The sequence below is a fragment of the Fundulus heteroclitus genome, chromosome 15 (assembly GCF_011125445.2).
Source record: "Fundulus heteroclitus isolate FHET01 chromosome 15, MU-UCD_Fhet_4.1, whole genome shotgun sequence".
Lineage (NCBI taxonomy): Eukaryota > Metazoa > Chordata > Actinopteri > Cyprinodontiformes > Fundulidae > Fundulus > Fundulus heteroclitus.
Genome location: NC_046375.1, coordinates 9566932 through 9582415, shown reverse-complemented (window position 1 = coordinate 9582415; position 15484 = coordinate 9566932). Strand labels below are relative to the sequence as shown.

The window sequence follows — 15484 nt, the reverse complement described above, 5'->3', positions numbered from 1 at the left end:
CACACTCATTGATCAGCAAAGTATCAAAAAGACTCGTGAAAACTCTGGAGAAGATTCAGAAATCCACAGCTAAGGTAGGAGAACCGTTCAACACAAAAACAATTACTGTGTACTCCACTAATCTGGCCTAGTTACAGTGACACAAATTTGAAACTTCTTAAGACCCATGAGTTTTAAATTCAAGAACAGCATAATTTAGAATCAGAATCACATTACAGTTCACATTACACATAATGAAGGCAAAAGAACTAACAAACATGCAATTAACAAAGGTTACTTTTTTTTTAGCATTCAGGAAAGTCACAGATTAAGATAATGAGGTAGTATGGTGCTTATTGAACAATATTGATTGAGGCTTCGTTTAAATGAACGTGCATTTAGATATTTAGAGATGATAGCGTGTAGTCGGCAGGAACATTAAGGTGATTGCTGCTCCTCCACATTGAAAGGAGTCAGCTAAGGTGGTTCAGGAATTTGTGAAAGATACCTCTTAGACACCTCCCTTTAAAGGTTTCCCATGCATGCCCCACTGTGCCAAGACCCCAGGGAAGTCACAGGAGGGACTGTAGATCCAATCTGGCTGGAGGATGCCTTGGGATCCCCCTGAATGAGCTAAAGTGTGTATTTGGGGAGAGGGGAGTATGGGTCTCCCATCTGGACCTGTTACCTCTACGACCCGATCCCAGGGAAGCAAGACACAATAGATGTACTGTATGTTTGTATACCATAGCTTAGGGTCTCATTTTAACGTTTTAATGCAATATATAAAAGCTATACATACAAGATGACAATAAAATAAATGTGACCATACTCAGTGTAATCCATACAATAAACATTGAAAAATACAAGTAAAAATAAAATAAAAAAGATCCATCAGGAACAGAAATAGGCTTCCAGTGGTGTTTTCTCCACTGTTCATCTGAATATATGTAAGACCTTTAATTGAGTTTATTCAATCTAAAACCTTTTGACTTTTTAAGAACCCACAGAAAAGCTGGCGATGAGGGGTGCAAATCTTAACATTACGCATAAACCTGAAGCACGCTACATGCTTTGGTGATGCTTCTGCTTAGCAGGTACAGGGAAGCTGGTCAATGTTAATGGGAATATGGATGAAGCTTGGTACATTGAAATCCATAAAGAAACCTGTTAGAGGCTGCAAGTAACAGGATGCTGGTGCAAAAGTTTACCTTTCAGCAGCGCAAGCCAATGCTAAAACCAAATGGCTTGGATCAAACCATGTTCATGTTTTAAAATGGCCCAGTCCAATTCCAGATGTACTTTCAATTGAGAATTTGTGGCAAGACTTTTTTATGCGGCCTGACTAAGCTTAGGGTATTTGGACAGAAAGAATGGGAAAACAATCAGTCTTTAGATGTGCGAAGCTAGTAGAGACACATTAAGACCAGTTCTACAGAGTCAAACTATTTTGATTTTTAATTGTACAAAACAGTGAAAACCATGCATCCTTTTCCATCCACTTCACAATTATGCATCAGTGTGTGTATTTCCTGAAATCTCAATAAGATACATTGAAGGTAATGGTTGGGTAGGGACATATTTGGATATGGGTTGTGAATGTAGGACAGCAGTCTCTTCTTCATTGGTTAACTTCCATATGAGATGACCTTTCTGAATCTGTTCAGATCTCCTCTTTTACTCTTAAAGGAAAAGTCTTTGCTTGTCTCTTTGTCCTTTGCCTTCTTTCCTCTGAGCCAGCAAGTTTAGAGTATCACTTCAGAGGTGAGTTTTAACAGTGCAGTAATCCCACCCAGATTTTAGCGCCCATTCAAACCTAAGGGTTGTGCTGAGCCAAGCCGCACTGAGCTGTGTAAAACTTCTCGCTAGAGTGACCACAAGTGAGCAATAATCCAGTGATCCCCCCGCTAGTCCCCCCCACTTTTTCTTTCTCCACCGGACGCTGGGGCCAATCAACAGCTCTTTGTTCGGTGTCACTTAACCAATGGCTTCTCTGTGGAAGAAAGAAAGGCCACATGGGGTGTTGGCGAGGTGTGACAGGTAGGTGTCACTGCCTCTGAAAGGGAAGTCGGATGGAGAGGGCTGCAAGCGAGGAAAAACAGAGAGAGGGAGGTGAAAGCAAGAGTGAATCCATCACCAGGAAATATCCTTTCCATTTTGTCTGCTTTTCTTTCCTGGACATTCCTGTTCCACTCCCCACATGGAAGGAAAAGCGGCTGCTGTTGTGTTTTCATTTACAAGCCAGTGGGCCTGCTTCTTGCTGTCACAGGTCACTTTGGCTGGATGTGTTTGGGGAATGCCTCTGCATGGCTGTGCACGTTCACCCATTCATTTAAGTCTGTGTACCATTGTTCTCAGGAAATAAAAGTATGTTACCTATTACCAGAAGATTGTATTCAACCTATGAAACATGACCTGCAAAAATGTTTATTTTGTTTATGTATATCTATATATATCTATATATATATCTATCTATCTATATATATATATATATATATATATATATATATATATATATATATATATATATATATATATATATATATTAGAGGAACTCATTGTTCAGCTGAAACATCGGTAAAGTTAATTCTGCATGCTTTTTGATGTAATTAGTTGTGATCATGTTGGTTTTAATTTCTTTTCCCTGTCCACAGATGAGTATAAAAGTAAGGTTGTCTGTGAGGAGGAAGAGATGAAGCTCAACTGCAAACAGGGTATGCAGATTTCTGTTTACTCTGCCATGTTTGGTCGAACTCAGCGAGGCACACTGGAGTGTCCCCCTCACTACAGGAGGGCCCCGTCAGTAGGTGAGACACATTTTCATTATCTCTGACAGCTTGCAGGTTGTGCAGTAGTTAGGGTTGGTTGGTTATGTCCTTTACGCACTGAAATGGATGATATGGCTGATGCTGCTTTTTATGGCTGTGTTTCAGCACATACTGCTTAATATTGCTCACATAATTGACTATCTTACATCCGCTTGCCTTGTACACCAGAAAAAAAATCTAATATATATCAAATATATATATATATATATATATATATATATATATATATATATATACCATAAGACTAAACAAGTTAAATTTCAATGTAAGAAAATGTACAGCATTTTTACAGCTTAGAATGATTTGTTCACAGCATCTATTTTGGGTTAGTCTGAGTGAGATCATAGGAGGGATGCAGCATTACAAATGAAGAAACAAGCTGTGGACATGATCATATCTACGTCCTTTGGTTTGAATAATCTTAAGATGTATGTCATTGTCAAGTTTATTTTCTCATACATATTCATGTTTTGAGAGTTTTGAAACGTTTTTGGCAGTTTTATGCAAGCCATATGTACAAGACTTCATTAGCAAATGTAAAATGCAGCAACTCTTTTTGAATTCAACACGTCAGGACTTGAACTTCATGAAACCACAAAACAAAGTGCCTACTGACTCTTCCCTCCATGAATTTCTTTGAACTAAGAAGATGTTTCCTGAAAAGGGTTGTTGTGGTTTGTTAAGGCTTCATCATTTCCTAAGTTGCCTCTAGCCTCAAATGTTTTGAAGAAAACTCTCTACTCTTGATGCTGGCCATTTAGACGTGTCAAACCTTCCTCTATAATTTCACAAAGTAACATTTATTGCCATATCTTAACTTTTTTATTTTATCACCTCTTTTTGAAAGCATTTTCAGATAAATAAAACCTTGTCTGAGGGGGAAAGGATGGAAGACACACTCAGACATGCAAACACTGCCAGAGGAATGGGGTGGAATGCAGATCAGATGTCAAGCAAAGTGCACATTCTGGCCTGTAGAAAACGGGACATATTGAGTTTCCTTACATGCAAGGTTGTGTGCGTATGTGCACATCTAAGCACTTGGGATATCCAGCTGTACACTTGTCCTTGTTATAAAGGAATGTTAATGACTCTAAGCTCAGCCCCACTATGAGCATTACTACTATGAGCACCTACCGTGACATTGGCCGCAACACTCATTGGCACCCATCTCATTTCACTTTGCTCCACCTTTGTTTTGTTACTGCAAGTGAGGAAATGAGCACAGACGATTGTACCATAGACGCACCTGTTTTTTTTTTTATTCATTTATTTTTATGCATCTCCTATGGCCAGAGAGGCAGGGGCCATTATTTTGATGTGGAGGTAACATGCTAAGATTTTGACAAAGGCCTCAGGTCAGTGTTGACAGCCTGACAAAGGCGCCGTTCACTGAGTCATCGTAGACAAATGTACGGAACAGCTTTGTGTGAGCATGTGTATGTGTACATGTATCTATATCCTTTTGTATGCTACATGAGGACCAATGGCTGCGTTAAAGAGGTGCTCGTACAGGTGGGTTGATAACGTGCAACAGTTAAGCAGGTGAATTTAGACGCCTTAGGATTTGGTTTCAAGTTCACAATCAAACGCAGTAACTCGCAACATGGAGAAACTGACTCACTAAAGAACAGAGGAAAGCCAAGCTCTTTTTCTCATTGTGCGTATGTACTTGTGTGCGTGCGTGTGTGTGCATGCTTGTGTGTGTGTGTGTGTGTGTGTGAGTGAAATCAAGCCATCCATAACCACCTCCCAAGGCTGTTTCAAACAGACTTGTGATACTGTAGTGGGATTTTCCTTGTCACCTCTGCCTTTGATGTGGCTCCCGTGTCACCTGGAACAGGAAGTGAGGTTGCCTTGAGTGGCAGCCTAGTTACATAGTATCAATTATTATACGATACGGTGTTGTGCCTCGTGTAAAATTAAATAATCTCGTACGTTTATTTACCCACAGTCATTTTTTTTTAATGTCCATATGTGCCAACTGCAGAGCCTGTGGTAGTCTCTCAAAGTACACCTGCCTAGCAAGTTCATTGTTGCCTGAGGTGAGTTCACACTATGGCTGCCCCTGCCCAGGTCTACTCGTTATTATGCACAGAGACATAGAAAGTAATTTCAAGTTCTTGCAACAGATTCTCAACTTGATTCCCGTCTAGACTTTGACTTGGGCATCTTTTATAGGTCTGATTGCATGTTTGGGGTTGTTGGTCTGTTTGATAGAGTGTGATACAGGTTGTATTCTGTTCCATCCACCTTCACATAAACACAGCATCAGGTTGCCACCACCATGTTTCACTCCGCTTTATTCTTGATTTGTGAAATGCATGAAACCCTTGCATACCACTGTGTTTGAAGTTTGTTCATTTACTGAGGTGCGGTACTTTTAAAATATGCATCTGATTACATTTTTTTAAACTAAAGCCCTGAAAAATGTAAAAGATAAAGACACATGCAGGTACATGAAATGTGCTCACATAACTAAAAGCCCTTTGATCCCATCTTTTTTTTTTTTTTTTTGCAGGGAGGGGTGGGGGTGAGGGGGTCAGCTTTTGGCGGTGAAGGAGAATCCTCAAAGTAAAGGGGCTTGCCTCAGTCCTCCTTTCTCATCTGCCACATTAACATCACACACACCTCTTGACATCTAAATAGCCCCCCATGCTTGGCATGCAGGATTTCAGACATTTTTTCCTCTTCCCTCTGGGGAGACCATTGTGCTTTCACTTTTGAAGGCCTGCTTCAAAGAAAATATTCAGGAAAAAGAGGAAAAAACAGGCTTTTTGCTTTCTTAAGAAGTCACAGTTACTTTTAAGATATATTGAATTTGGTAAAATGTGTGTTTGGTAAAATGTGTATTTGGCAGCCTTTCCAGTTGAAAAGTATGGCCTGTTTTATTATTTTTAGTTTTCTAACTCTGATACATAGAAAGCAGGTGAAGAATTTTTCTAGAATGATTTAGCTTTGGATTAAACTTTTCTATCCTGAAACCCTATCACAGTATTGCATTGCTATTTAGCTTTTACTTATGGAAATGAGCTGGTGTACCATATGCTTGCTGGGACTTGAACACAGTCATTTTATTAGATTAATTACAGAAAGTAAAGTGTTTAAAACACACATATGCCATCTGAAATGAAGATGAACCATTTTCAAGTAAAGGTTCTGAATTTACGTGGCTGTTCTGGTTAACTCTGCCTTTTAATTTACTCCATTAGTTAATGCGTCGACGTAAATTACAATTTTTTAAATGTCCTAACAAACATGGCATCATAATAGAAAAAAAAGTGTGACTAAACTTTGCTGCACCAGAATGACATTAAATCCATTTTTGTAATCTTGAAAAACTCTAGTATGGTTTTCAGTTTAACAAGTTCCTACAGGGTTTCAGTGATGACATATAGACATTGCATGAATTTTACTTTGAAGGACTCTGATTGTGTTGATTTAGTGCCCAAATACCCACTGGGTCTTTTAGACCTGTTCATTTTACATGTTGGGAACTGTGTGATCGCTCCTCCCACACAGAACTGTACCCCAGGATGATCAACCCTCCGACATTGTATCAGCGGTGATAGTGAAGCTCACTTCGTGACCAGAGGCATTTTTGCTTTATCTACTAACATTAAGGCAAATAAGACACAGAAAAAAAAAATGTCAAATGAGTTGTACATCAGGTCAGTGATGTTATTTCAAGGTTACCATGGACAAATGGTAGAGGGTCTGCAACTTCTACATTTAATTGATGTTCCACTTTGGGACAAATTGTCCCAAGTTGGTGAGGAGCCTTCGTGTTTGATAGACAGGTGACATTGTGTCAATTGCTTGTCAATAAAAATGGTAAATCAGCCAATAATGTGGCAACCACTCAATGCAATAAGGCATCTAGATGTGGCGAAGATGATTTGTTTGAGTTTCAACCAAGCATCAGAATGGGGAAGGAAGGAGATTTAAGTGTCTTTGAATGGTGGTTGGTGCTTGAGAGGATGGACTGAGTATTTCAGAAATTGCTGATCTACTATGATTTTCATACACAATCATCTCTTTGGAATTATAGCAAATTATTTGAAAAGGAGCGAATATCCGTTTTTTGGAAACCTATGCCCCAATTACGTAAACACTGCGGCCTACCAGAGTATTGCTGCTGACTATTACCATTCCATGAGAATCACATTGTACCCAACTTCTGATAGTTACTCCCAACAGGATAATGTTAAACGTCACAAGGCTCAAATCCCCCCAAAGTACATTCTTGAACATGACAATCAGTTGACTGTTCTCCACTGCCTTCCACAGTTACTAAAGCTGAACCCACATGAGTCTGTTTGGGATGTGGTGGTAGATGATATTTACGTCATGGGCGTACAGTCAAACAAATCTGCAGCAAATGCATTATGTTATCCTGTTAGTATGGAGCAAAATCGCTAAGTAATGTTCTTGGCACCTTCAGTTCTGTAGGCAAACCCGGTAACTAATAAAATGGTCGTTGAGTTTATGGGCATATGTTAGATTGTTCAAGGCAAGTTTATAAATGTTCACTGGGGACCCCCCTTTAGAGTAGCACTATGTGGGGTTAAGCTGGTGAGTCAGACTGAAAGAGATCGGGATGTGTGACATGGTTCTCTGGCCATTGTTTTAAAATTCCAGGAAAGGTGTGTGTAGGTGGAAAAAAATAGTGTTGCTGTGGATGTACTGATATGAGCATGTCTGTTTGAGTATCTGTTTCCTCAGTCTATGATCTAAGAGGCTTGTTATGCGAATGGAAAGCAGGTTTAACTGAAGGCCATCCCAAAAAATTACCGTATACACCTTACCCACAACACAGTTTCTCTGCCTTCGCATAAGGGTTCTGTGGCAAGTGAAATCCAACGCTTAAGCATCAGGGCACACAAGATTGTGTTTTGATATGTTATTGTTCTGGTGTGCTCTCATGTGAAAGGATATGAGCATGTTAAAACAACATTGTGAGAAGATGGTGGGGGAAGCTTGCACACAATCCAGCATTGATACATGTAACAATAAAGTGGAAAGGTAGATGTTTATGACTGATGAGTGATGTGGCTAAGGGTGTTACTGAGATGCTGCTGGTACAGGGTAGCAAATCAACACAAAACGTGGAGGGATAGAAGATGGAGAAATTACCCAGAAAGATCCGATCATCGCTTAATTTTTTTTAGTAAAAGAATAATTTGTGTTTCTTTGTGTGTGACTCCAGCTTGTGTTTCTATTGAAATCTGTCAAATTTGAGACTTGATGAATGGACATGGTTGTGTTTGTCCAGGAAACTCCTCCTTTTCCTCAGTGGTTGCTGTTCTTAACTCTAGACCTTCTTTTGTGTGCAGTAGTCCCATCCTATTGGGAGTTTTGTGTATAGAAGGGTAGCAGCACTGGCTTGGAAGATTGTTGGGGGGTAAAGGTTAGAGACCACTAGGAGTTTTCCATGCCTTCCTGTGTGTGAGAATGAAAACGAGGTTGAGGAAGGCAGTATGCTTGTCAATCTACGTTAATGCCACTAATGAGAGCCTGGGTAGGACAGACCCTTTTAAACTAATCACTATATGTGTGGTTGAGCTGGTAGACAAAGACCACATGTGTTTCTCCATCCTCCGGAAGTGTTGAATCCTGAACAGGATTACCAACTATAGCTTTAAGTCGTACACAGAAACTAGCACAGAACCTATGTTTTAACTTCACTGCCATGCCTGTATGTTTTAGGGTTCTTTTAAAGATTATTTTATTTGTTTTTAAATCATTGAATGGTCTTGCCCTTCCCCACCTCTCTGAGCGTTTACAATTACATTGCCCATACTGTTGACTTAGGTCATCAGACCATATTCTCCTGAATGTGCTCTTGGTACAACAGAGAATCATAGGTGACAGATGCCTTTAGCTGCCTTTACTGTGGCAGCTCTAAGGCTTTTGATTCACTGCCAATGCACATCAGACAAGCCTCTATATTTTGTGTTTTAAAATGTGCTCTGAAAACCCATTCGATTTCATTGGCTTTTGACCTAGCATGAGAGAGCTCATTTTATCTACCTGAGTTGCTTGAAAACCCATAACAGCACTTTGGTCAGGTGATTTTTTTTTTAGAATGCTTATAAATAAAGTGGACCTAGCTTGGCTCTTGTACAACAATGTCTTTTCACTTTCTGAGCCCCACCAGTGTTGACTGAGCCCTGTGCCTGACTAATCAGCAGGGAAATCAAAGCTTCAGCTAATGGGGAGCTGTCAGTCAGAGGGGACTCTCTCATCAGGGAGGATGTTTTTCAATGTAGCATACCTGCTTAAATAAGCCCTTCAGGGGGAATATGAAAGAAGGAGAGAAAATTAAAGCACATCTCAAAAGGTGGAGGTCACCATAGCCATGTTATTAAAGTTAGACAAAAATAGCAGCATACACTTTATGTTTATAGTTAGGTCTAATTTCCTGTTCTCACCCCCATTAACAAGGCACTGTGGACTTTATAAACAGAGACTAAATCTTGTGTATGTCATTTTCCACCAAAAGGCCGTTACCTATTGAAAAAAATTAATGTCAGAATGTGCGGTCCCTTGTGCAAACCCATAGGTATGCTAGTTTTGGAGACAGGGAAGTGGTGAAATGCAACCACACTGCACCATGATTCTCTCAAAAGTTCAATTTCACTTGATGTCAGTCTCTTATGTCGACTTTCTCATAAGCATTCAAAACCTCAGTGGTATTCATGCGTATGCTGGTGAGCCCCAACTATACATGGACCATTGAGAGAAGTCCTGATGCCTCTCAATGATCGAGATAGAAAAATAAAAAAATATTTTTGAGAAGGTCCTCTGGACGGACTCTTCTTTGTTTCGTTTCGTCTCCTCTCCAAGAGACTTTTTGAGTCTGAAGAGATACAGACTGAAGAGGTCTGCCTTATAAGCAGTGCCTTCACATAGTGGATCTACAAGTTTAACGGTGATAATCAAAGTCATGCACACTGGGTCATACTGAGAAATAACAGCATTGTAAGAGGGGGACAATTGGACCTGGAGTCCTCCACTGTTCTCCTCTGTTTAAGGACTGGTGGTTTCTCTTTACAAAAATGGCTTCCTTTACTTCTCTCTCAGACCAACATTCCTCATTATCCAGGATGAGAACATCTTCATCCCTGAAAGAGTGACCGCTGGCCTGCAGATGAGTTTAAACTGCCGAACCATAGCCTGATGATGTTGCTCCTTCTGTGCTGGGTCATCGTTTTGGCCGGGGGCTGCTTTTGTTCCCTGGTGTATGACTGGTCACAGTCCTCCTGGCACTAACATAATACACAACATTGCTCTGATTTTACCAGGGGTCTGGATCTATGAGGGGAACTAGTCTTCGCCCTAATGTGTTTTGGGGTTTACTGGAATGGATCCCCAATCCCAGCCAAGTAGTCATCAAAGGGGCCTAGTCACGTATTTTGACCATAAAAAGAAAATAACATATATTCATCTTCAAATAAAACAATATACGCCAAGTGTTCATCCTAATAGTGTTTACTCAGTGCTTTTTGAGCATGAAAATAACTTTGCACTTGCCGCAATAACTATATATAAACATAAACATTTGTTGTGCCATCTGCTGGCCAGCAGTACCACAGAACTATCAGAAGTCTGACCAATCACTGCTCTATTTTGCGAAGATTAGTGATTGGTCAGAGTTTTTACAGAACTGCCGCTCCCACAGAGATCGATTTTTTTTAACCTTATCCTGAATACTTAATGTATTGACTACTTTCAGGATGGAAGGACCATTTTACCCAGTATAACAAAAGAGTGTTTCTTAACAGGATTACCAGCTATAGATTTAATGATAGTTAGCAATTAGCAATTAAAACACAGCAATTAAACCATGACTTGATATCTTTTTCTCACATCTATTAACTTTTTGTCGTAGCACAAAGTTTCAATGGATTTCAAGTGAGTGAAAAATGTATTTTCAATCAAAATGAACAAGTTAGTTTATACGAGGCCAAACATATTTTTCATTATTTCTAGACAATATTAGACCTAAACACAGACTTTTCATCACTTTTTCCTGTATCTTCAAAAATACAGTCATCCAGTGATATTCATAATATGACTGATGATTCCTCAGTTTGTCTCTATAGTGTTGCCAATTGCGTCCTGTCCTCAGGATGCATCTAAACATGTGATGCCAAAGAAAAGTTCATGGTACGCTTTAGATCTTTTTAGTGTGTTTATTGGCTAAGGAAAAGAAGGCGGTTTGATGGAAGTGTTGAATAATTGCTTAGAATCAAGCACAAATAACTAAATTTGATCAGTATGTATATTTGTCACTGCAAAAATTAAACACATTCATTATTATTCTGGGCTATTTTCAAAGGAATTCCATAACAATTAACTAAAATCCCAAAAACAACTTAGGGCGACTGTTAAATTTGTCTCTGCTTTTCCACATTTCTTCTCCTTCAACAGTCTTTCAGAAGTTTTTCATTGATGGATTTGGCAATGGAAATTACCATATCAGTCCCTGTGCTTGAGGCAACAATGGGAACTGTGTAACCTTTGAGGTGTACGGCTTCTTGTCTGCTTTTTCTTACTAGTTCCCACAGGATGGCAGCTTGTTGAACTTAATGCACAAACTCTGACCTGATATTGTAAAAGTTTATTATACCAATTTCTAACTTCCCTTAAAGTGGTTTAAAAGGTGCTCTTTCTTCATTATAAATCAGGACAGCATAGTTAGAGACTAATAAAAATAACTCCCTATATTGACACTACACATATCTACTAGATGGGCCTCGCAGTCTTCCCGGCTGTGACATTTAACCTCTGACCCTAACCGTAATTTGTTGTGGCCTGTTGATGTGTGAGCTAAGTCTTAACGAGTATTTTCTCTTTACCTATGGCTTTTTTTCCCCCTCCTCTTTTTGAGGCCCACCAGGGAGACGGTTGGACAGCCTAGTGTCCACTTTCAAAGGCTCATTTCCTTGTGTTGTTTTAAGGGGTTTAGATCGACCGTGGAGTCCTGAGAGGCATCCAGGCGAAACCGGGACCCATTCACATTCCCATAAGACACACAGCAAGAGGTTCTTCTGACCTTATTTGTTCTCATTTGGCACTTGTGTGTAATTTCTCTGCAGTTTGTATTAAGAAACGATCAATACAAAAATCCACTGAGATTAGATTATTTTGGATTAGATTTTTTATTTTTTTTAGTAAGTCACAGTTGGTTAAAAAAGTACATGTCTTTCACAAATTTTCCAGCATTATACCAGATAGATTAACATTTGAAATTCTTCAAGGCGAGCAGATGTCATGCTCATAATAACCTAAGCTATGCAGCCATGCTCCCCGGCTGAGACCTGTAGATCTGAGGTCCAGGAGAATATGGCAGGTGATCAGTGATGACGTATTTGAGGCTCATTTATCTATTTCTCAGCCTGGTCTCCACACACAAACACACACAAAAATGTTGGATCATGTGTCCTCTGGATAATGTATGGCCTCCGGAAGCTTTCTGATGTGGACACACATCAACACCGTGAGAGCTGAGAGAGTGTGGAAAGGGTTTGAGTGTGTTTGTTTATACTCAAATACATTGTAGTTGAAGTGCTAAGATCTAGTGGAGACATGAATGTGGAAGGCGAGTGAATGTTTTATTTTTTTCCCCATTATTTTTTTTTTTTTTTTGCAAGCCATTTCCAACAATATGAATATGAGTTAAAAGTACATAACTTAATAACTGCATTAAGAACAAAAAAGTGAAGAATTACCTGAATGAATTTAAGGTTTTAGCTTAAGTTAAAATCTTGCAAATTGTTATCTAAAGCTTATTGTTATTAAATTGAATTGTTCTGTATTTCATACAGTTACAGCTCAGTAAATGACAATACTGTTGAACATGTATTTCAGCTCAAAGCAAAAAAAGTAAAAATCATGATACATAGATTTGTTACACACATTGTAGATCACTTTAAGCGTTCATTTTGCATGAAATACTGGATCAGTACAGCATGGCACAAAGACAACATTGAGTCTGCTGTCTCTCATCTCGTTCCTGACAATATTTCATAGATTCTAGAGTCAAGACATTTTGCTGACTATTCAAACATGGTGACAAAATATTTATTGAAATAGGTATTGGTACTTTTAGCAGTGTGGGCAGGTGTCAAATACTACTGGAAAGAATGATGTACTCTAACATTTCCTGGTAGATAGCTGTGCCGACTTTGGACAATAGATCAACAATAGCAGATGACATGACTCACCAAATCATCACTGACTGTGGAAACGTACTATTGGATTTCAATAAGACTCTGACCCTCGCCACTATTCCAGACTTTGGGATCAATAAATTTTAATTTCTGAATGAAGTGTAAAATTTACTGTAATTACAACTTATTACAACCATTGCACAACAGTCCAGTTCCTTTTTTTTTTTTCATATATTGAGGTAATACATTTCTGATGTCTCTAGTTCTGTTGTGCCTTAAAAGAAGGAATGTTTATTCGGTCTTAAAACACTGATTCCAAATAGTAATCCCCTCCAAAACTCACAAATACACTTTCAACTTTTTCAACCTTACTTTTTGTTTCCACCTGATTTTCTGTAATAGGCCTGGATACAGATCTCTGTGAACAGCCCGCCTCCTTAGCAAAGACCTTTAGTGGCTTACCGTGTTGAGGCTCTTTGCTGGACAACTGTCAAACTAACCCCTACAACCCCACTTCAACCCATGATTTGGGAGGAAATAATAAAATTCTGTATTAAATATCCTCCCTTCTTGATAAACTGGGCTTATGTTTTATAAAATGTTTAGAAGAAACTGAATTTCGTAGCTGTAAAGAATAACCATCAACATATATGAAAATTAAACACTTCAAATATACCCTTCTTTAATAAAATCTATATAAGTATTGCTTTTTTTTTAAATAAAATATTTTCTATATTGTTCTAATATATCAAGATACCTGTATTTACTTGGATATATATTCTTTTTAAGTAAGATTAACATACAAGAGTAAAATTAGATCAAATGAGATAATACTGTATAGAACTGTTACAAAAACTGCTTCAAAAACTGTTTCAAAACTAGTATTTATTTACTTATGTGTTTTTTTAAGTTATTTTTCAGGTATGTGCATTCATTTATCTAAACATTGTTTCCTTTTATGAATTAAAAAAATAGGATGGGATTTATGAGCATAAAATATTACCTTATAGTTTATTTAGAATCTTCCTATGTTTGTAAATGCCACATAAGGTTTGTTGTTGCTTTTTATTTTCTAGTTCAATGATTATTACTAACCTGTTTAACATGTACAACTAGTATAATCCTTCATTTCAGAGGTCCATCTAAATTGTCCCACATAGATTATATATTTAATTTGATACTGGTTAGTATGGAATCATGTACAATATCTGCAGAATAGTTTCACACACATGTTTTGTTGGCATAAGGAAGAAAAAGAAAACTGTTTAACCCTGACATGGTTCAATAGAGTTAGAAGAAGCTGTTGATTGACTGAAATTATACCTTTGAAAATGTGTGAAACGGACATTGATCCTCTAAAAGTGCAGCACATAAAAACATGTTTCCTAGAACTTTGTTCTGCAAATCTTTTGTGATTTATGTTTCTTCACAACTTTAAAAAACATTTTTTTTTTTTACATTTTGTATCATGGTTTTTGTTGTTTTTGACTTCAGTGGAAGCAATGAATCAGTCATAAAAAGCTGATTTTGGTTTTGTTTTAACACACGCGTTATATATTTTATACCAGGCTGGTTGGTGTAAAGCCAAATACCCTCTCCTTTTTTTCAGATTGCCAGTCAGCCAAGGCCCTTCAGGTTCTCACAGCCCATTGCCAGGGAAAGAAGAGCTGTCGGGTCAAAGCCTCCACCAGAGAATTTGGTGATCCATGCTACGCCGGCACCAGGAAGTACCTCAGTGTCATCTACACATGTGGTAAGTTAAACAGCATGCTTACTTAGAGGGCTTCATGTCCCTGCCACTAGGGGGCGATACTTGCTCACTTATACATTTATTTATTTATTTGTTATAGATTTTTTTTTTTTTGTCTTTTGGCACAAAATGCACCCCAAAATATTATAGTTATGTTGATCATGTTTTTGGTGGCTCCAAAAAGAGTTAAATATCATGTGTTTTTTTTTTCAGTTTCAGATGAAACTTTTTAAAGAGAGCAGTTTCAGACGTTTTTGTTTGTGCTTGAGACATTTTTCTCCGAGTTGAAGTAGTTTTCCCTTTTCTCTTCCTCCTGTTTTAACTACATCTATGCATGAGACATTAAGATAAAGTCTTCCGCCTTTCCATAACCCCCCAGGTTAATCCTGAGCTGTCAAGGCTGTAATTCATTAACCACACACTTGGTGATATGCTCAAAAGGTCACACACAAACACACACACACACACACACACACACACACACACACACACACACACACACACACACACACACACAGAGAGGCGCCTCAAGCACCATGAATCGATCAGTCAGTGCCATGACGTAGAGCTTTTCAAATCCGCAAGAACATTAGCCTCAGAAACCCCAAATTAGATGAATCCTGCTCCAAGGCTTGGCATGTCATGGGCATTTTGAGTTCTAATTTTAAGGACTGCATTTTATTTCATCTATAACCTATCCCTCTGGGCTAGAAAAGGAGCCTTTTAAGCACTTATTTGGTTTGCAAGTT

At 38.5% G+C, this 15484-nt stretch overlaps 1 protein-coding gene across 1 annotated transcript in view; it reads left to right on the top strand.

Annotated features, from left to right (window-relative positions):
* LOC105929540 (protein eva-1 homolog A) overlaps window positions 1–15484 on the top strand; it is a 119090-nt gene that overhangs the window by 52261 nt on the left and 51345 nt on the right. The window contains exons 4-5 of the mRNA XM_036147334.1: window positions 2634–2786; window positions 14595–14738. Of these exons, the coding sequence (XP_036003227.1) occupies window positions 2634–2786; window positions 14595–14738 (297 nt within the window). The remainder of the gene's footprint in view (window positions 1–2633; window positions 2787–14594; window positions 14739–15484) is intronic.